The following is a 21,749-nucleotide window of genomic DNA, read 5'->3' on the forward strand; positions in this document are numbered from 1 at the left end:
ATGGATTTATATCTATACTGACTGATCACTGTGCCTGTCCTTGGTTTTAGTACCCATCTTTCTTGTGTTTATTATCATTTGCCACATAATTAAAGCAACCTCATACTAAATTTAATGTTAATTTCATATGATGTAAATAATATGAAAAACATATACAAATATGTTGTAACTTTAGCTTGTATAGTTATAATAAAACATTGTTTTGACTCAGTTTGTCCCATGAATTGTCACTATAATCTGATGAACGTGCAACTCGGATTCTAAGATCCATCACTATCATCTGATGTACACATATACAACTTGGATTTTAAGATGTGTAATGCATTTTTACATTTTTCGGTGAACTATGTAGAATATAATAATCGGGATATCGCATAATCGGGATATCGCAATGTGTATCGTATCGTGGCTCAAGTATCGTGATGCGTATCGTATCGTGAGGTCCCTCCCAATACCCACCCCTACCTGTTACTGTCTACGTTGTATTAATTACACAGTGTATTTTAATTTAATTGTTATGCAGGAAAGGGATATTTGTTTTATTTTATTCAAGAAGCATCTTTATTCTATATATGCAGGCAGTTGATTTTTATTTCATTTGTTTTATACATTTTGATATTGTGCAGACCTCTGTTAATAAAGGAACCTGTGTGACATTTGGCACGAGGCTTTGTATTAAAACTGACTGTTTTTTTAAGGGTTTGCCTCAGAAAGAAATGAAGCTAACAGAGATGCTATGCTATAATGCTTTGGGGGAAACCCCAATTATGGCACAGAAAAAATATCGAGATATATATCGAGTATCGCCATTTAGCTAGGAAATATCGAGAAATGACTTTTGGTCCATATCGCCCAGCCCTAATTCATTCGAGATACAGAAGACTCCGCATTTCTCCCCATCTCCACATTGGGTTTTCTTTCCCACGTCTATGTAGAAAAGTGTATCCAAAGATCGTCTCTTCTTTTTCTTCTCCAGCCCCAGAGCAGATCCCCGCGTGGCCATCGGCCCCTTTCTCTATGTAACTTTGTTTTTAATTGACGTGAACCTAGAGCTCTGCGTTAACGGCATCAGCCTCTAACTCTGCAGCTGCATCTTCTGGATCTGATTCCCCGCTGCAGCGACTGGGATTGAGGACTAACGTCACCCAGCAGCAGAACTAAACATTTTAGCAGTTTTTATTTTGTAATCTACATTTTAGTCTCGTTTTTATTCGTCTACGACAGGGGTATTCAACTATATTCGGCCGGGGGCCACATCTGCGAAAGGACTGTATGGAGAGGGCCGCACAATTTGAAAATTTGGGGGTTTTCAAAATGTATTTTGCACTCAAAGACGAAGACTTATGTATATATAATACATTTGTATTATACATTTGAATATATCTAGTTTACATATGAATTATGTATTAATTGTCTCCAGATATAGTCATTGTGAATGTTAAATATAATATTCAAATAAAGAAATATTATTTTAAATGCAAGTTCATTTTGAAACCATGCATTGTGCAAACTTAATGAAGTTGATATTGACCTACTTTTAATAAAACACGGCATAATGACAAAGCACCACTTTCCACCAAGATTTCCTTATTTGAATATTATATTAAGCATTGGGCACAACCATTTCAGTCCATAGTAGCCAGTTTGATGTTATAAATAAGCAACTAAAATATTAACCATAAGCTCCTTTATTAATGACACATCTGTGCATTATATCAGCAAAACAAAACAATCACATGAAATTATAGGAGGCTTAGAAGTTCCATCTGAAATGCAAAGTCCTCACTTATTCAAATGAAAAAAATGTCAGGCCAATCCTAGAAGCCTGATGATGTCAACAAGTCCTCTGTACAACGGAGGTTAATAATAATGTGACAAACATTAACACTGTGCAACACTGTTGAAAAAAAAAAAAAAAAATATATGTTTTTTTTCAGATTTTTTGCCAAACAACCCCTTTTTTTAAATATGACCAGGGGCCACATAAAAGCTCCTGGTGGGCCGCATGTGGCCCGCGGGCCGCCAATTGAATATCCCTGGTCTACGATATTGCATTATATATTTAATTACCGTTATCGTCACATGACCATTATTTTCGTTGCGTCTCGTTTTCCTCAGGCGATAAAGGTTCGTTGACGACAATATTTATCATAATTTCCGTTGCCGAAAGCAACTTTAATGGGAGGTGAAAACATTAATTTCAGTGCTCCAGATCAGAACTTGGACGTACCAGAAGACGTCAGCCACAATAGAAAGGTGATTTAAAGTCAAACAAACAGTCAAGTGTACAAAATGTCCAGAGCCGTAACGCCACTCAAGCTGTCGTCAGACAGGTTGTTTATGTCGGGCTGTAACGTAATAGTTCACTGGAGCGGCTCCAACATTAACAAGCTGAGCGCCAGCATACCGGCACCTGTTGTGGCCGAGTCACAGATACCCGGGGGGTAAAGCGATTCCCCTCCCGACGGAAACGCCGGTCCGGTTAAAGTAACTCGTGGAGCTCAACTTAACTGTAGATGTAAACAGCTGCTTGAGAGGAAACAGCTGAGCACGTCTACGTGACCCGGAGACACATCAAAGTCCTCTCGGTGGAAATCGCTCAACTAGAAAAGCTTTCTCTCCCCTTCTACAGATGTGTGGAAATGTTCAGATCCTTCGTCATCATCGCTTAGTTTGTCTTTGGTTTCTAATTTACTACTTTCCTCTTCACTGCCATTAACCCCTGTGCTGCCTTTGGGTCGAAATGACCCAATTCTTCTATCCTTCTTTCCTCCTGCCATGCTCTCCCCTTCCTTTCCTCTTTTCCTCCTTTTTTATCCTCCTTTACTCCTTTTTATTCCTACCTCCCTTTCGTCATTCGTTCCTTTATTACCTTCTTTGCTTTTCCTTCCTTCCTTCTTCCCATCTTTTCTCCCTTCTTTCCTCCTTTTCCTACTTCCTTCTTTCCTCCCTTCTCCCTTCCTTCCATCTTTTCTCCCTTCCTTACTCCCTTTCCTACTTCCTTCCTTCTTTCCTCCTTTTCCTACTTCCTTCCTTTTTCCCTTCCTTCCATCTTTTCTCCCTTCCTTACTCCCTTTCCTATTTCCTTCCTTCTTTTCCTACTTCCTTCCATCTTTTCTCCCTTCTTTCCTCCCTTTCCTACTTCTTTCCTCCCTTTCCTACTTCCTTCCTCCCTTTCCTACTTCCTTCCTTCTTTCCTACTTCCTTCCTTCTTTTCTCCCTTGCTTACTCCCTTTCTTACTTCCTTCCTTCTTTTCTCCGTTCTTCCTTCCTTCCTTCATTCCTTCTTTTCTCCCTTCACCCTCCCTTGACCCAAAGACAGCACAAGGGTTAAAAACAACCTGCACCGCTGTGAGTTTTTTCAGCATCCCTATATCAGAATCAGGTTTATTGGCCAAGTCAGATCTAACAAGACATGGAATTTGACTCCGTTATTTTTGCTCACTGTACAGTAAATATGCAAATGACAGCTTTTATTAACATATATACCATTTAATTAATAATGATTGATTGCGCTGAGACTCTATGGGTGATGAGATTCATCAGAGCAACAGCTTGGGGGAAGAAACTGTCTCTGTGTCTGGAGGTTTTGGTGTAATATGGTGTCTTGTTGTGAAATATTGAGCAGGTTTAAGCTTCTCAGGTGACACCTTCTTCTTCTTACCGGGTCGCAGGATCTGCTGCATCCGCAGGAAGCTGAGGGTCACCCTCATGATGCCGGCTTTGTCCAGGTGGGTGCAGACTCTGCGGGGGAGCGGCAGGGTCCGGGCGAGCTCGTAAAACACCTCCGTCTCCTGGCTGCGCCGACATCTGGCCGCGTCACGGGAGCGCAGCTTCCTCTGCTCCGAGCTGGTCCTGATGGAGGAGGAGGAGGAGGAGGAGGAGGAAGAGGGTGAAAACAGTGCCAGGAAGGAGGACACTTAAAGAAGACGAGGTCGGGAAGAAGACGATGATTGAAGGAATCAAAATCAAGATGACATCATCTTTTAATTATGACATCATCTTGTAATTAAGGGCTCTGTCCTTGTTTTGTCACATGGATTTTACGCGTCAGCCTCCACGAGCACCACATGCAGCTTTTTAGATAAACACATTTAATCAGATTAGGGCTGGGCGATATATCGAGATTTTAATATATATCGATATATTTTCAAACACGATATGGTACGAGACAATATCGTTTATATCGATTTAAAAAAAAAAATATTTTTTTTTTTTTTTTTAAATGATTTTGATATAGCTTATTTTGTGACAATTTGACTTGAATGTTTTATTTGAGATTTGCACAAATGTTTTGTTATTTGCACAACTGTCAACCTCAGTGGAAAAGTCTGCCTGTTACTGTCTACATTGTATTAATTGCACAGTGTATTTTAATTTAATTGTTATGCAGGAAAGGGATATTTGTTTTATTTTATTCAAGAAGCATTTTTATTCTATATATGCAGGCAGTTTATTTTTATTTCATTTGTTTTATACATTTTGATATTGTGCAGACCTCTGTAATAAAGGAACCTGTGTGACATTTGGCACGAGGCTTTGTATTAAAACTGACTGTTTTTTTAAGGGTTTGCCTCAGAAAAAAAATGAAGCTAACAGAGATGCTAACAGAGATGCTAACAGAGATGCTATGCTATAATGCTTTGGGGGAAACCCCAATTAAGGCACAGAAAAAATATCGAGATATATATCGAGTATCGCCATTCAGCTAGAAAATATCGAGATATGACTTTTGGTCCATATCGCCCAGCCCTAAATCAGATGGTCACATCTACGGCCAAACAACCAGAGCAGACAGACACGCTGCTCCAGCATGAAGATCTGAATGTTCAGAGCTCATAATGGCACCTAAACTGCTGGGATGTCTGGGAATGCTGGGGGTTTGGTCCGGGCCTGTAATAAAGCCAACTCACAGAGACATGATGTCCCGGGCTGCAGAGTTCAGCTCTGTAAAAACACTGCTGCATATTTCTCTAAAGTGGGAGCCGAGTCGGGGCTGAAAACTGGCAGAAGCATCCCAAACCACAGAGAACACAATGTTTTCAGCCACTGGGACGCTTCCAGGTCCTCCCTCCCCTGCCCCCCCGCCGCCTCAGTGCTGCATCACTAGTCCTGATAAGACAACAAGAAGGGGATCATTTCCCTTCTCATCCATGTGTACGCTGAGTTTTAAAACTCAGCGTACACAGATTGGAAGTGTGAGCCTCTAATCGTACAACGTACAACAGAAACACCAGAGAGGAAGAAAGAAAACCAACTCAGACTGTCTCAGCACACCTCAGAAAACACTTTTTTGTTGTTTTTTAAATGCAAAAGAGTAACATGAAGGCGACAAATCAGCGCAGGACAAGATGGGATCCATTACAGGGTGTCTACAGGTTTGACCAAGTTAAATTTAAGACTTAATACACTTTTCAAACAAAATTTAAGACCAAAAAGACAAGTCACTAAGAAATCCAGTGCTGAGGTCGAGGTTGCCAGATCTGACAGATTCCAGCCAAAACGCGATATAAAACCCGCTGAAATAATGAAAAACCAGCCCGAATCATACATCCTCTATGTTAAAACTGTAAATTATTAAATGCGTAATAAATTTCAAGCCATAAGCAAATTAAGCTTCACAACACCACTAAATAGCCAAAAAAGTTCAGGCTCCAAACAAAGACTACAATTAAATTGAGTATATTAAAGCAAATATAATATCAGTGAGTTTATTGTGTAAGTTTCTACTTTTCTCAACCATAATGGAAACATTTTTGTTAATAATTTCTGCTAAATATTTAGTAAAAACCGGGAAAAGCAGCCCAAATTTTATCAACCCGCTCAGTCCGATATTTTTCAGCCCAATTGGGCGGAAACCCTCTCAACCTGGCAACCCTGACTGAGGCGTAACAACTGGTAAACAAGTTTATTTCTCCTCAAAACTATTAAATAAACTTTCCTCTTCAAAAGTGTAAGAAAACTTTTTAATGATGACTGGATAAATTCCCTCTAATATTAAGATTCAAAAATTAAAATGAAGACCCTTGGATTGAGATTAAAAACAAATTAATTTATTTAAAAGGCCTTATTTTAGAAAAAAATTGAATTTAAGACTTTGTAAGGACCTGTGGCCGCCCTGCATTACCACGAACCGACCGCAACAGTCAGGAATCATTAACAGAGATGGTACAGCGTGCTTGCTCAATAAGGCCTGTTGCAAGACACCGATAATCCGCTGACCTGTGTGATTATATAACAGCTGAAAACTGCTCAGGAAAAAACAATCCCAGGCTCAACTGTCCCTGTTCTTCACTTTCAAGCTGTAAACACTGAATTACAACATCAGCGCGCCACAAAACACGAAACCGTTTCATCATTTAGTCCGCGGTCACGAGGACATGTGTACAACTAGTTTGGTCCTGGAGGGTGAAAGGGGATCTGCTTTTGTTAGATGTCATGTAAATGTAAATGTTTGTGTCTCGTGCAGCTGAAAACAAGCGTTGAGCGCTTCGCCGTGGAAGCAGATGTGCGTTTCAACATCAGGAACTGATCACAGCTGTGACCCACAAACTGCAGAAACACCATCTAGGGTCAGATTACATGCTAAATGTATTTTTCAAGTGATTTAAAGAAAGTCCAGCTGGGATCCTTTACAACCTCTAAAGATAATTGATCTTTTTCACTTAAACTTTTGGGAACTTTGACTTCTCACCAACAAAAATGCGGGATGGAGACGCTCATTTAACAGTTTTTGAGGGAGGTTTTCAAGCAGCATATTATCACAAAAGTTGAACTCCACAAGACGAGCCACAGTATGTCAACTCTACGCCGACAAGCGACACAGTTCCCCTTTTGGATTACGAAAGTCTTTGTGATGTGGTGGAAGCGCTCAAAAACATCCGTTCTGGGAGATTTGTTGACCGTCTCTGAAATCTAACAGTAATTTCTGGTTTACGTGTAGGGCTGGGCGATATATCGAGATTTTAATATATATATCGATATATTTTCAACCGCGATATGGTAGGAGACAATATCGTTTATATTGATTATTAAAAAAAAAATATATATATATTTTTTTTTTTAGGATTTTGATATAGCTTATTTTGTGACAAATGGAATTGAATGTTTTATTTGAGATTTGCACAAATGTTTTGTTATTTGCACAACTGTCAACCTCAGTGGAAAAGTCTGCCTGTTACTGTCTACATTGTATTAATTGTACAGTGTATTTTAATTTAATTGTTATGCAGGAAAGGGATATTTGTTTTATTTTATTCAAGAAGCATTTTTATTCTATATATGCAGGCAGTTTATTTTTATTTCATTTGTTTTATACATTTTGATATTGTGCAGACCTCTGTTAATAAAGGTACCTGTGTGACATTTGGCACGAGGTATTGTATTAAAACTGACTGTTTTTTTAAGGGTTTGCCTCAGAAAAAAATGAAGCTAACAGAGATGCTATGCTATAATGCTTTGGGGGAAACCCCAATTAAGGCACAGAAAAAATATCGAGATATATATCGAGTATCGCCATTTAGCTAGAAAATATCGAGATATGACTTTTGGTCCATATTGCCCAGCCCTATTTACGTGGATCATCAGGTTAGTATGTAAAGGATTAAACTATGACGGCCTCCAGGATTTTAGCAAAACAGAGGAGGAAGAGAGTGTTTCCCTTTGAATTTAAGGAACATTTGCAGACTGAAAAGCCCTGATTTCCAAATAAAACACACCTGCAGGGCTGTTTTGGAGCTTTAAAATCCACAGATGGGTGCTTTGTCTCGTACTGGCGTGTGGAGGAATGTCTAGCATCCCATCTCGCCTCTAATCACGCTTTAGTGGTTGGACAATAAATACCAGCACACGACGTGCTGGTATTTATGTTTACTGGCCACAGCGTCTCGTTCCGGGGCTCGGAAACTGCAAAAGCTCGCCAGGAAAAGTAAAAAGGGCCAAGATTTGTAAACTGTGTTTAAGGCCGCCATCTCAAAGTAATAAACTATATTGATTATCTGAGAACCTCCCGGTCCAGGACCGTCTGTGGAAGGAGCTGCTGGTTATTAGACGTGTTGCAGATCTAACCTGACTCAAGGTGAGCTGGATTTAATCACCGTATAATATAAATCTGCCAAGTCACACAAACGGAAAACAAAAACCAAAAACGGGGGAAAAAAAGTTGTTTGATCAAAACAGAAGCTTTGAATTCACTATGAACATTATCAGTTCTTTGAATCATGTTCTTCTCCATTTTTGCAGCTCGCGTTGCCGTGGAAACAGGAGTTCAGAGCCACCTTGGGGGCGGGGTGCCTTTTGAAGGGTAATGAGCATCACACTAATCTCAGCAGTTTTCAGACCGGTCTAACAAGATTAACCGGGACAAGAGTCCACTTTGTCCACCGATTTCATGGCCCGGGACTCAAAACCAGCCGACGGACCAGGACCTGGACACGTCCAGACTTGTTCGGTATCATTTACAGCTACACTTTTACGTCTTTATTCATACTGAAATCACACAGCTGCTGTAAAACTCCTGCAGACAAACTTATGTTATTGAACTAAACCAATAAAAACTGAACCAACATGAAGTCTGACACGGTTACATGTCACTATTGGCTCAGACTAGTCACCACCAGCGCTGACAGGGATATTATGGGGTTCACGATTTAAAACAACCAGAATAACAAAACAAGCTTTTATTGTGAAACTGTCGACAGCGATTCAGCAGCCATTTTTAATGTGTTTTGTTCAATCAATCAATCAAATTTTATTTATATAGCACCTTTCATTCAGGTACATGAAAAAAACAAGGTGCTTTGACATTTTGATTGAAAAATAAGCATAATAAACAAATAAATAAAAACCGGGAGACCAAAAGATAAAAAACTGGGAGACCAATGCACCCTGACATACAATATAGAATATATAAAATTTATAAAAAGATAAAAGTTCAAGGATTAAGGCTAAAAAATAATCAGTCCACAACAATAAAAAAATAATAATAATAAAAACATTATAAGAGATAGATAAATAAATAAAACAGATACCTTTAAAAAATGTTAAACAGAATAAAACTATAAAAATGTGATGCTACATAAAAGCCAGACCAAAGAGATGAGTTTTTAGTCTACGTTTAAAAATGTCAAAATGTTGACACTGGTGTGGTTGCATCTCTGCCTACGTCGCACGTGTCTCTGATTGATTGTGTCCAGCTTTGTCCAGAGGCTGATTCTGTAGTTGCACGGAAATAGAAGTCGAATCCAGAAAAGCCATCAGGCTGCGATCTATCACCGCTACAAATGAGGCTGAAATCACAACCTTAAGAGCGGCGTTGGCTTTTAATACCAGGATTATTATCACCAGAAGTTTTTTTGTAACTTAAATTTTTATTGAGTTTTCACATATTTATAGACAAACAATACTGAAAACAAATGACATGTAAGAATAACAATAATAACACTAACACAGTCGGGAGATAAAACTGTTCAGTTGGTTTCATGTTGTCTAATATACCGTATATATATATATAAAATATATATATTATAAGCTTTCCATTTTTCCCATTTTTTCAACAAATACGTTCTTTCATTCTCAGTATGAATGTAATATTTTCCATGGCATGGATTTCCTTGACAATGTGAAGCAGTTTTGTTTTAATTTCGGTTTTATTCCACATTTATTTCACAGCTGTGGACCGAGCAGAGCTAAGGCAATTTGGCATTATTGTCACTCATTTTGTTATTTGTCCTTTTTATTTAAATAAATAAAAACTAGTGTCGTCACATGTGATGACAGATTCTCTCCCCTTTAAAGCGGCGTGAAGTCCCAGCCGACATGCATCGACACACACCCACAAACATGAGAAGGAGGAAAACATCTTTTTGTTGAACCAGTGGAAAAATACCAGTAGGTTTCTCCAACTTGTGAGACAGTGGACGCCTGAAACCGCCTGAAACCCCCCTCCTCCTCCTCCAGTTGGGTTCTCACACACACACACACACACACACACACACACACACACACACACACGCAGCTCTGCAACAGAGCGTCTGCAGCCATACTGAGCTGGGGGGGGTTGCAGTGAAGCCACGAACCCAGTGAACTGGTGAAGCTCAGATTACACTCATCCACCCATATATACATCCATACGTTACACACCGCCCTCGTGGGAGGGAGGCGCATACTTGACCTGCTTCTCTCTGCGTATATGAAAACACACACATGTCGGCCGCTGATTACTGCACAGACTTCTGGGAGAGAGACTGTACTAAAGGCTTTACACATCTTCCAGGGCATTTTACTGAACCTACACTGATTGATTATTTGTGAAAGCCCAACAGTAAAGAATAATCTTAATAATTGTATTAAACCTTCATTCATAAAATCCATCGCTTTTATGCACATTCACCCTCTGTCAGAAGAGTTTGTCCTTCTCCCGTCTGGGCGGCCCTATAGGCTTCCCAAGGCCAATAGCAATAGGTGTAAATTTGCTTTTATACCAACCACTGTTAAAATGATCAATTCACATACATTTTTATATTTTTAATACATTTTTATCATTCTGCCTGCACTGCTGGAAGCACTTCTGCTTTTACTCATTTATTATGGTTACTATGTCATGTTTTAATGTTTTAATTGTTCTTATTGGTATGTGTGTCTTTGTATGATGACTGTTTCCCATACTGCTAAATGAATTTCCCCTCGAGGGACAATAAAAATGACTGATTTAAATGATTTATAATGGAGGACATTTGCTGAGATGTCTTGACGATGACTATGACATTCACCTCCCGGGGGATAAACAGGAATGTCACACTTCCATGTTGTTTTCAAGAGTTCAGGGAGACGATGACCTTGAAACGACCGTGTCTGATTTCCTGTCATCTTCTGGCGTGGAGCTGTAAATACCAGCGACGAGCGTTGTTTATGGAGAAAATTGAGGGAAGGTTTTATATCATGTAAATGCAATATTGCATTATTGAATTGTATGGTCTTTTTAATTGACGTATATGAATTTTATATTGTACTTTAATGTTGTGGAAGAGCCCAACTGGGGACTGGAGTTGGGAATTAGCACTAGCTATTCTCTACATGCATCACATCAGCTGGAAGCTTGTATCGATCACTACGTTTACATGCAGTCAAAATTCGGGTTATTGCTAATATTCCGGTTACTGAAACATTCGGAATATTCCGTTTCCATGCGTGAACAAACAGGGTTATCCCTGTTTACATGGTAATTAATCATTTGGGATATCTGGATCAAACCAGCGACGCACGGAGGACGTGATGACGCAATTCCCGTCATTTCCGCTTCTTCTTCCTGTATCCAAATTCAAAACAAATGCTGCTTCGCGCAACTTTTCGCTCATCTTCTTGTAAATCTCTCTATCCCGGTATTTTCTACCGTCTACAAATGCAGAAATGTTCATATCCTTTATTACATTTATGAAGTGATTAGTCTCCTCCTCACTCCAAAAGTGTGGCGTGGTCTTGCGTTTCTCCGTGTTTATAAGAACTTCCTGGACTCAAAAGACCAGGATTCCTTGTGAACAGAGCATACGCAGAAAACAAATTCATGTTCCGTTTGATGGGGATATTCCGTTTGGCATTTATATGACCGAATATTCGGGTTTTAAAAGGAGTAACCCAGCAGTAATATTCAGGTTTTTTTTTAAACCGGAATATGAGCAAATTCGGGTTATTCAAAGGGGTTATTGGTGTTTACATGGCCGTGCAAATTCGGGTTATTGCCAATATTCGGGTTTTAAAAGGGTTATTGACTGCATGTAAACGCAGTCTATGTTTGACTGCATTTTCCCTGTCAAATAAATAAATAAATAAATAATTATAAATAAAAAACCAGTAGTTCCAGTCGTTAATGGCTCTACATGTGTAGCATCTGGCTGGTGTGGCCGCGGCTCCAGGGTGGATGTGAGAGCAGCTCACTGACTCTTGTGTTTGTTTATGACCCACATCGTATACCGATCTGCTAGGACGGCGTCCCCTGGGGGGCGGGGGGACTATATATGGGCCCATCTGATTACAACGAGCCTGTGAAACAGTACAGACCCCAATTGTGTGGATACTGAGCTCCCTTTCGTGCCCCATTCAGGATGTTTCCTCGCTTCTTCCTGAAGCTGGAGTCGCTGGAACCCCAGAGAGGCGCAATTTCATCCAGGAAGTTGTGACTTCAGGGTTTCTGGGGGGGAAAACGCCCACAGATCCCCCCGCCAGCTGTGTTTATGCGCGAAATGCTCCAAATGTGTGTCGATACCAATCAGTGAGGAAACCCCACTAGTTTCCCAGGGTGCCCTGCTGCAGCCCCCTCCCTGTTGTCATTGAGACTGGTGCACGTGGCTGCCGCGTGAGGGTCGTGGTCATGTGATCTAGTGAGCGTGGGGCAGCGCGTGCGGAGGAATGTCAGCGCTGCGTCAGTCAGTGCCTCTTTTCACAGGCGCTCGACTCGGTTTCACCTATACATTCCTGCCGAGCGACCGCCGCCCTCACGTAGACCCGGTGACCCTGACGGCTCACGTGGTTTCAGCACCGGCAGCACGATGGAGCTCATTAACCATCAGGGAGTAAACACCTCCGAGGCCCCGACGAGGCCTCGGAGGAAGCAGCAGAAACTTCCTCACAGCATAGATATTATTTATTTTCTCCCTTTCTTTTCTCCTATGTTTAGATACCACAGATTCTCTAAGCCAGCAAGGGGAGGGGCAGGTAGCGAGGTAGAGGAGGTACGGCAGCTAGGGCTGCAGCTATCCAATATTTTAGTAATCCAGTATTCTACTGAAAATTCCATCGATTAATCGAGTAATTGGATAAAACATATTTTTGTTTAGTTAAAGAGCAATTATAAATATACATAAGATGTTAGATGTTACTTGACATCACTAAAACTAAATTATATAATCCAGTAGGTTCATGGCTGTGCATTTAAAAACCCTGAACTTACACCAGTTGACCAAATTCACTGCCTTCACTCAAAAAGCTAAGGATCTTACCAAGAAGTTTTCTTATTTCTAACCTAAAAATGCCATTACACCTGATAACACACATCACTTAAAAGGTTAGGTGTTTTTCCCACGTGTTTCAATTTAACTTTCATTTGTGTCAAGCTAATTTTAAGTTCTAGTTAAGTTTTAAGTTAAAGTATAAGATTTTGAGTTTTGGCAGTGTTCAAAATAAAATTATGAGACCTGCTGTATTGGAGCACATTTTCTTTTAGTTAAAACTGTAGCGGGAACAGATGTTTAGAGGAACCTATGTATGTACCGGGTTAGAGGGGGAACATATAGGAGAACGGACCAGAAAAATATAGAGTGGATTGAAAATAAAAGTTAAGCACTGAGCTACACCTGTCTCCCGTCTGGGCCATTGCAGACTCATTGCATGAGCATGGCATGTTACAAAAACCAAACATATCCGCCGCCTCTTCTACCTCAGCACGCTGTGCCGCATTAAACGTAGTCCGGGCGCAATACCCTGCTTTGGGTTGGGAAAATTAAATGATTCCTCGAGGCAGAGAAAAGTCCTCGATCATTTTTTGTAATAGAATTACTCAAATTATGCGAGGAATCGTTTCAGCCCTAAGGGCAGCCCAGTTATCAAAGCTACAATGCCTACAACAATGTGAAGAAATGTACGATTGTGTATGAATGTAATCTCTGTAACTATGTATATATGATTTATTTTTGGTATGCGGAGGAAGTGGCGTCCAGCTGACCAGAGAACGGACAGGTGAACTCACCGCAGGTGGCGTTCAGGTGTGAACAAACCATGGTCAGGTTGAAGCACATGTTGTCCCTTTGTGAGATCAGACACACGCTCCAGTCTCTTAGTTTGTCAGCTCCTTTCAATCAGGGCTAAAAACATTACTGTTTACTGAAGCGTACTCTTAGGGTGCTTTCACACCTGTCCTGTTTGGAGCAGTTGTTCCAAAACAGGGAGCGTTTCCCCCATAAAGATCGATCGTTTGGTATATGTGAACACAGCAATCGCGCTCGGATGCGGGACAAAACAACGAGCCGAGATCTCCTAGGAGAGGTGGTTCTCGGCTCGCTTCCATTCCAGACCTGGAGCGGTTTGTTTGCAGTGAGAACATAATCCACACAGCAACCGACATAACTCGCTTACGATGCTCCATAGTTGTTGTTTTTCCCGGGGTACGGAAGAGGAAACTCCTTCCCCGTTCATTTCTGACCAATGAGAGAACAGCTGGTTCGCGCATGGCATTTGTTAAAAGCTTTGAACCGCTACAGACGGTTGCATTGTGAACACAAACGCCACAAATGAAAAATGAAACAACTGTATTGATTTAGCCCCTGAATCGGAACAAAACAAACGGGCTACAGGTGTGAAAGCACCCTTAAATTAAATACTTACCTGCTGTACTCTACTGCCCTTACTTTTTAACAACTTGCGCTTTTTATTATTTTATCTCTTTTCTTATCATTTTATTTGTTATTTAAAGCAGCACAACGTAACTTTCAGCTTTTCTGAGTTTGGCGGCATCTTTTGGACAAAAGCGGTAGTGCTTTACCAGAAAGAACACTACGTTTCCCATGAGCACCAGCGCGTACTGCCGGAAAACTCCTGTCCCGTCGCTGCATTTGTTTTGATGAGAGAAGACGGGACGCTTTTCTGTTTCACCAAGTGAACAGACGGAACGCAAAAAAAAAAGATGTTAAACTGCTGGAAAGGAACTGGAATTTACTGGGATACCTTAAACAAGGAAGCCAGGGAGCGGTATATGGAGAAAATAATGATTATTAATGGTCTGGATCCATATGAAATCCCTACTGAAGATCCAGTTATCTAGAAGATGTGTTTCAATAAATTTGTATAATAGTACAACATACAGTACATGTTTTGTATCCCTCTTACTTCTCTTTTCTTTTGACTGCTATATTATGGTGAAGAGGCTCCGAGGCGTGAGCAATATTTTTGTTTTCTTCGTGAGATTATTTTTTTCCTCTGCAGCTACAAATAAGAGTTAATATTTTTTCCTCAACAAACTAGTTTTATCTGAAGATTGGGGTTAATTGCACCGCAGAGAGCTGGCCAGCAACTGCATTTAGCTGGCGAAGTGGGGAATAAAACCCGTGTTTTGATCCGACCCGGTCTGTGTGAGTGTTTGCGTTTTAAGGCTGATTTATGGTTCTGCGTTAAATCGACGCAGAGCCTACGGCGTACCCTACGCGGCGACACGCACCGTACGTTGCGCGTCACCACGTAGCCTACGCCGTAGGTCTGCGTCGATTTAACGCAGAACCATAATTCAGGCTTTACTGTGTGTTTGGTCGTTACAGCCGCGATCCAAAGCGAGCCGACGACTCTTTCACTCTTTTACTTTGTTATATCAGATACTTGGCCTGCGTGGTTCTGCCTCCGAGCAGGAAAGCGGTGAAAAGTTAAACCATTAGGATCTTTTCCCCACGTCTGTTGTGTGGAGCTGCTGCAGCCGCAACAGCAACAGCTTCTGCGGAGCTGAGCTCCACGCCCCGCCCATTTTCGTCTCGACTGCAAATCGGGAAGGAGGGGGAAGTGACGTATGCCGTAAAGCAGTCCAAGTCGTAAAGATTTGTAGTTTTTTAGTGTGGCAGGGTTCCTACCATGCTCCTCAAAGTTACATAGTGCCAGTGAAGGCGATACAGACCCCTCAGACCATGACAGAGGTTTCATTAAACCTGTTGGAAGTTGATGTACCATCACAATGACTCTGGAAATATCATATTAAGGTGGAAAAGTTACGTAGTGTCGCTTTTAGCGTACTCTTAAATTAAACACTTATGATTTTTGAAAACCGCGCAAAGTTACACCAGTGATGGATAAGCCCTGAATGCAGGCATTGTGACGTAGAATTGTCAAATTGGTTTAATTCACCGTCTTTTTACATTATGACCATATAGAAACGTAATTCTTGCCATTTTAAGAATGAGATGTACCTGCTGTACTCTACTGCCCTTACTTTTTAACAACTTGTGCTTTTTATTATTTTACCTCTCTTCTTATCATTTTATTTGTTATTTACTGTTTAATTGTGTCTTGCTGCTTTTAATGTTGATGTACAGTAAAGCACTTTGAATTACCTTGTGTTGAATTCTGCTATAAAAATAAACTTGCCTTGCGTTATTTGTTTCCACCTGTAACCAGCCAAATGTGAGAGGCTGGATTGTGTTTTGTCCTCCGAGGGGGAACAACTGTTCCCCCCTGCAGGGACGTCCTGCCAGGACATTTTGAACATCGTAGTACATGAGTACCGTTTACCGTGCCAAAGGAAATCTGAGTGCATCTTTCAGCACAGAAGGATTTCAATCATCGCCACATAAAAACGACCAGTTCTGGATCATTTCAGCTTCTTACTGCAAATCTTTTTGTTGGCTTGACTCTTCGGTGTGATGGTGTGAAACATTTCAGCTGCTGACGTTACTGATTAACCCCAAAGGCCTGAGGGAAGGCGTCGTTAAGAGAGTTCCTGTGTAGGACTCGGCCTTTAAAAGGGTTGACTATTGTGTCTAAAGTAGAAAGACCGTCGCCTTGACGTGGTTGAACCCTTAGTTCTGCATGTACAGGAAACCCGTGTGTGTTGTTTACAGAAGAAAAACACACGTCAACTACCACTGCAACTTCCCAGACAACATTGCTGCATTACATCCGGTACGCAGACAAGTTGACCATAAACACATACACACTCACAGTGAAGCTGCGACTGCGGTGTCTCGCCGCCTGGCGTCTTGAGGGAAAGCAAAGCGACAAACTCTCGCCAGGAAGCCGAGAGGCAGACGATCAAACTCTCAAATCAACCCAACGGCTGAATTCCACAAGTGCAGCTCGGTCACCCCGGCGGATCAGTCAGGTTGGAAACAAACAACCTTCAGGGGGTGAACCAGGAATGTGTTTTCTGCTCTCCGCCTTTCAAAGAGAGGGTCACGGCCCCTCCCAGAGGTCAAGAGATGAATTCAAGGGGTCATGTGACGTCTGACAGAGAGAAAAGTACCACAATCCTTAATTACACCTCGAAGTCACAGAGATTTCTAGATATTTTTAAGCCACCAGAACAGATTTAACTTGGAAGGTTTCTGTCACAGGAACATAAAACTGGAGCAACGTGCGCTGTTGTAACGCTGATGTACAGTCAGTTTGTCACCTGAAATGAAGCGTTCATCCTCTGAACAGGGACAAGACACAGATTCTGGTTTATTTTTCAACAAACACGGTATACTTCAGACTGGTGGATGTTTCTGAATAACTGGATCTTCAGCGGCAATGTCAGCTACTGTAGGGCTGGCTTAAAAGAAAATCGATTAGTGGATTGGAATCGATTTTCCTTTGAATAATGATCCGATGTCGATTCATAAAATCCCCAAATCGATCATTTTATGCGTTTTCTAACGTGTCTAATGCAGTCTGCAGTTTAAAGCCAGCTAGTCTCGCGTGTCCAGGGGAAGAGCATTGTTCGACATCATGGCGGGAGCACTGAAGGCCCCACCAACAAAGTTGTAAGCACATGTTTGGATCCATTTTGGATTCGAAGAAAAGAGCGCTGAAAGTTCACTACTGCTTCACGAACCGGAACCAGAAATGCGTTGCTACCAAGCGAACCAATCACAGCCCTCTCGGTCTGCGACTTCTTGACGCGTAGTTACAATTTGTGGGAGGTCGCATCAGGCACGGCGTGGCCTGCGGCTTGGGGTGCGGCGTGGGATGCGCGACGCGGCGCAACCTACGGCGCACGCTCGGCGTCGATTGGTTGCAGAACCATAATCCAGCCTTTAGTTCTCTGAGAATCTCTTCCATATTCAAGTAAAACTGGTACTTTCTCAGAAATATCTTTACCCGAATCGAAAAATCGAATCCAATCGGGCCATTGTGAATCAAATCAAATTGATTTTGGAAATCTGAATTGACACCCAGCTGTAGTGTCATTAATTACTCCCGAATCGAGTCAAGAGAAACCCTAATTTGAACCAACAACTTATGTGTGCCGTAATCGAGTATCCGACGATGTTACCTCCGCCACAGAAACAACAACACGCCAGGACAAAACGGACCACAACCAATGCTGTTTATCTTCACGGCAGCCGTGTTTTTCTTCCTACTTCTTTATTGTCAAGCTGGATAATGAGACAATTCCTTCAATTTCAACAAAAAGAACTGTTCCTGAACACTTATCAGCTCCAGTTCATAAAATATGCTTCATTTGCTCAGTTGCCACAAACTTAAAGAAGCTCAGCAGCACAGCCAAGAATAGCAAAGACAAGTACTAACTCCAACAACAAACTAGGCCCCATCAGTGAGCCACGTGCGCTTAAGCTTAATAACATGCAGCCGATTATTCTTTCAGCCAGTTTCATACATGTACGACCGTCCTGAAATGTCATTTGAGAAGCGAGTTGTTCCACAGCGTTCGTTCTCGGGTTGTTGTGGCTTTACTGCACTCAACACTTAAACACGTAAACAGACCAGCGGTTCAGTGAAGGATTCAATGTGGGAACCCTTCAGGATCATTTACCCCACGTTAGCCTCCCGATACGACCTGTAGCATCACTCTGATTTCCACTGATCTGCACGTTGCTCATTGAGATTGTTCATATGGATGCGAAAAAATAAAAAAAAACAGCAAATGAATGAATTTATTCCCCTCTTCCCCATAGCCACCATTGTTTGGTTGCAATTAGAGCTGGGTATCATCACTGACCTCCCAATACGATACGATTCTGATACACTAGGTCCCAAGACGATACGATTTCCGATACGATATCGATATTCTAATTACAATAATGGAATAACGTGATCCTTCCATCGCTACGTCCGGCCAGAGAAGCCTCACCCTGACTGGTGGAAAGATACGGCCTGCTCACTCCTCAGGTTAAGGAGGAGACTTGAGCTCAGTGTAGGGCCTCCCGGGGTTGGTAGAGGGAGCAATGCCCAGGACTAACTTAGGAAGGAGCACTGGGTGATAAAACGGGGGGGGGGGGGGGGAGAAAAAAAAATAATCGGGATTTAAAAAAAAAAAAAAAAAAAAAAAAAAAAAAAAAAATCGATACTTGGATTTATGTATCGATAATCGTTCCTACACATGTATATCGATAAAATATCGATATGTCGATATTTTTAACCCACCCCTAGTTGCAATGTGCAGTTTAGATGTCAACAGACACTAATCAGTGTGGTTCCATGCACATCTAAATTCAGCTATTGGCAACAATCCAGCTGAGAATTAAACTGGAGTTTCAGAGAAATCCAAGTAAAGATGAACGAGAAGCCAATCGATTATTGAGTGAGGTGCGTTTGACTCTGCGACGCTAGGTACAATTAGTAAACAAGCGCAAAGGAGGACAACAGCATGCGGAAAAATGGACAGTATTGATGCAGTAGCTCTGTAAATCTCGTACGTCCTAAGCCTGATCATGTTGCAGGTAAGATGCAGCAAAGTCCCCCTCTTCTTCTTCTGTTACCGTGTTGTTGTGATGTCACGCGGCTAAGCGTGGGTTGGTAAACATGCCATAATAACTCGGATTAGGACGCATTATCTGGCACTAAAAGCTTGATCTCAAGAGCTTCAGTTCTGTCCCTCTACAGCCCAGCTAAGGTGTAAACACAGCTTAAAAATTCGATATCAGTCGGCTTAAGGCAACAATTCGACTCTCTGTTAGTGCGTGTAAATGTACTCAGTTCAATCAGTTTATTCAAGTTTATTTGAGATACATCATTGCATAACAATATGAATAATGATGTTTCTTACACTTTGACACAAGAGGAATGTCTTAAAGAGTGTATGAAGTAGTGCAACACTGCAAGGGGAAGTGAGGACTTCTATATTTACAGTAATGCTGAGACTTGTACTAACTCATGCACACTTTGAACACAGAAGAAGAAAAACAAACAATCAGGTGGGAGGAGCTTCACAGAAGATTGTGTCCTCAAAGAATAGAGACCAGTATCTGTTATTACTCAATAAACTATTGATTGCGAGTGATTCAGTTGTGCAACAACGCACAAAGCAGCCTGTGTGTGTTTTCTGGAGAATAAACAGTTTTCTCACCCCAAAGACTCCCTCTGTGTACTCCCAACACACACACACACACACACACACACACACACACACACACACACACACACACACACACACACGCACACGCACACGCACACGCACACGCACACGCACACGCACACGCACACACAACAGTCTAATCTGTTGTGTGTGAATTAAGAGTTGAAGGATTACCATCAGCTCAGAGCAAACACTGTCCTGCAGCAGATCCTAGTTTACTATCACAGGTAAGGGATCGGTTTAAAAGCTGCACGCCTCAAAAACCGTCCAGAATAAAAACCAGCTCGTATTTCATCTTCCATGCGTCCTCGGGAGCACAGAGGTGTTTGACCCACTTCCGTCTCCATGAGGCGCAGTTCTCCTTCCACTGCCCGCTTTGTTGTAATAACGTTTGAATTTAATATTGTCTATGTTGAAGCGCAAAAATGGGAGGTATTATTTTATCAGATGTTTGTCCGATAAAGCTATTTCTAAATTCAAGGAAGCCATTGCTCATCTTACGATAATGGAAAACAGTGACCTCAGTTCCACCTCTGCAGTTGTTGATTTCCTTGCTGCTACTGCTGATTTGCTGTTTCTCTGTCTGATCACTCCTTTCTCAGTTCTTCATTCTCTCTGTCTGTTTTCTCTTTTCCTGCTCTGCCCAGCTGGTCTTCATCAGGAGGTTCCCCCCTTTATGATCCAGGTCCTGGTCCAGGTTTTTTTCCCTCTTACAGGGGAGTTTTTTCTTGCCACTGTTTGGCTTAAGGGTTTTCTCCCACTAGGGGAGATTTTCATTTTACCTGCCAATGTTTATGTTATGTTTTAATGTAATAATTGCTCGGCGGTCGTGTTCTGGGTCTCTGGAAAGATCCTAGAGACAACTCTCTTGTAATAGATGCTATATAAATAAAAATAGAGCTGCAATGATTCCTCAAGTACCTTGAGTAACTCGGTTACAAAAAAAATTGACAGAGGAATTGTTTTTATTTTTATTGGAAAATTTAACAAACAGTTTACTGGTTTGTATAATATGTAAATAAATGTAACTTATTCTCATAAATGAAATCTGTCTTGTTTTTTCTATTTTATATTTATAATTGGGCTTTAATAAAGCAAAAGTAAGGTTATCCAATTACTCGATAGAATATTTCATAGAATAATCGATCACCAAAATATTCTATAGCTGCAGCCCTAAATAAAATAATATTGAATTAACTTGATTTTGTTGGAAGAAATGCTTGAAAACAAGAAGGAAGTGAAATCTCCACAGATATATTTACAGTTTAAAACCCACATCCACAAATCTAAGTATATGAAGGTGAAACCTCGTTTTTGTGTATTCCACAACGAATTCCTCCATTTTTTTTAAAGCCCTTAAACTCATGACAAAAAGAAATGCAATACAACTTTTGAACACAATTGAAGAATATAATTTATTGGATAAGCCCTAGCCCCTTAAGTTATTTTCCTTTTTTATGTTATTTCTTTTCCTTCTGTTCTCTCTTTATGCACCTTTTCCCTGATACATGTTGAAAAAAAAAATGTGATGCCTTGTTGTTTGTATATGAATATATTTTCAATAAAAAAAAAAAATATATATATATAAAAAAAAAAAAAAAAAATTTACAGTTTAAAACCCAAACACGGGATATAAAAACACGAGTCTTAATTGGGGGAAAGACCATCTGGTTGTGAACAATGGCGACTGCGACAACAGAAACAC

The 21,749-nt window shown here is 41.0% G+C and overlaps 1 protein-coding gene across 2 annotated transcripts in view; it reads right to left on the reverse strand.

The window, feature by feature from the left end:
- Positions 1 to 21,749, reverse strand: part of hif1al (hypoxia inducible factor 1 subunit alpha, like) — a 36,342-nt gene that overhangs the window by 14,249 nt on the left and 344 nt on the right. For both annotated transcript variants that reach the window (XM_061718878.1, XM_061718877.1), the window contains exon 2: positions 3,665 to 3,855. In XM_061718878.1, the coding sequence (XP_061574862.1) occupies positions 3,665 to 3,855 (191 nt within the window). The remainder of the gene's footprint in view (positions 1 to 3,664; positions 3,856 to 21,749) is intronic.

Source organism: Cololabis saira, chromosome 4 (assembly GCF_033807715.1).
Source record: "Cololabis saira isolate AMF1-May2022 chromosome 4, fColSai1.1, whole genome shotgun sequence".
NCBI lineage: Eukaryota > Metazoa > Chordata > Actinopteri > Beloniformes > Belonidae > Cololabis > Cololabis saira.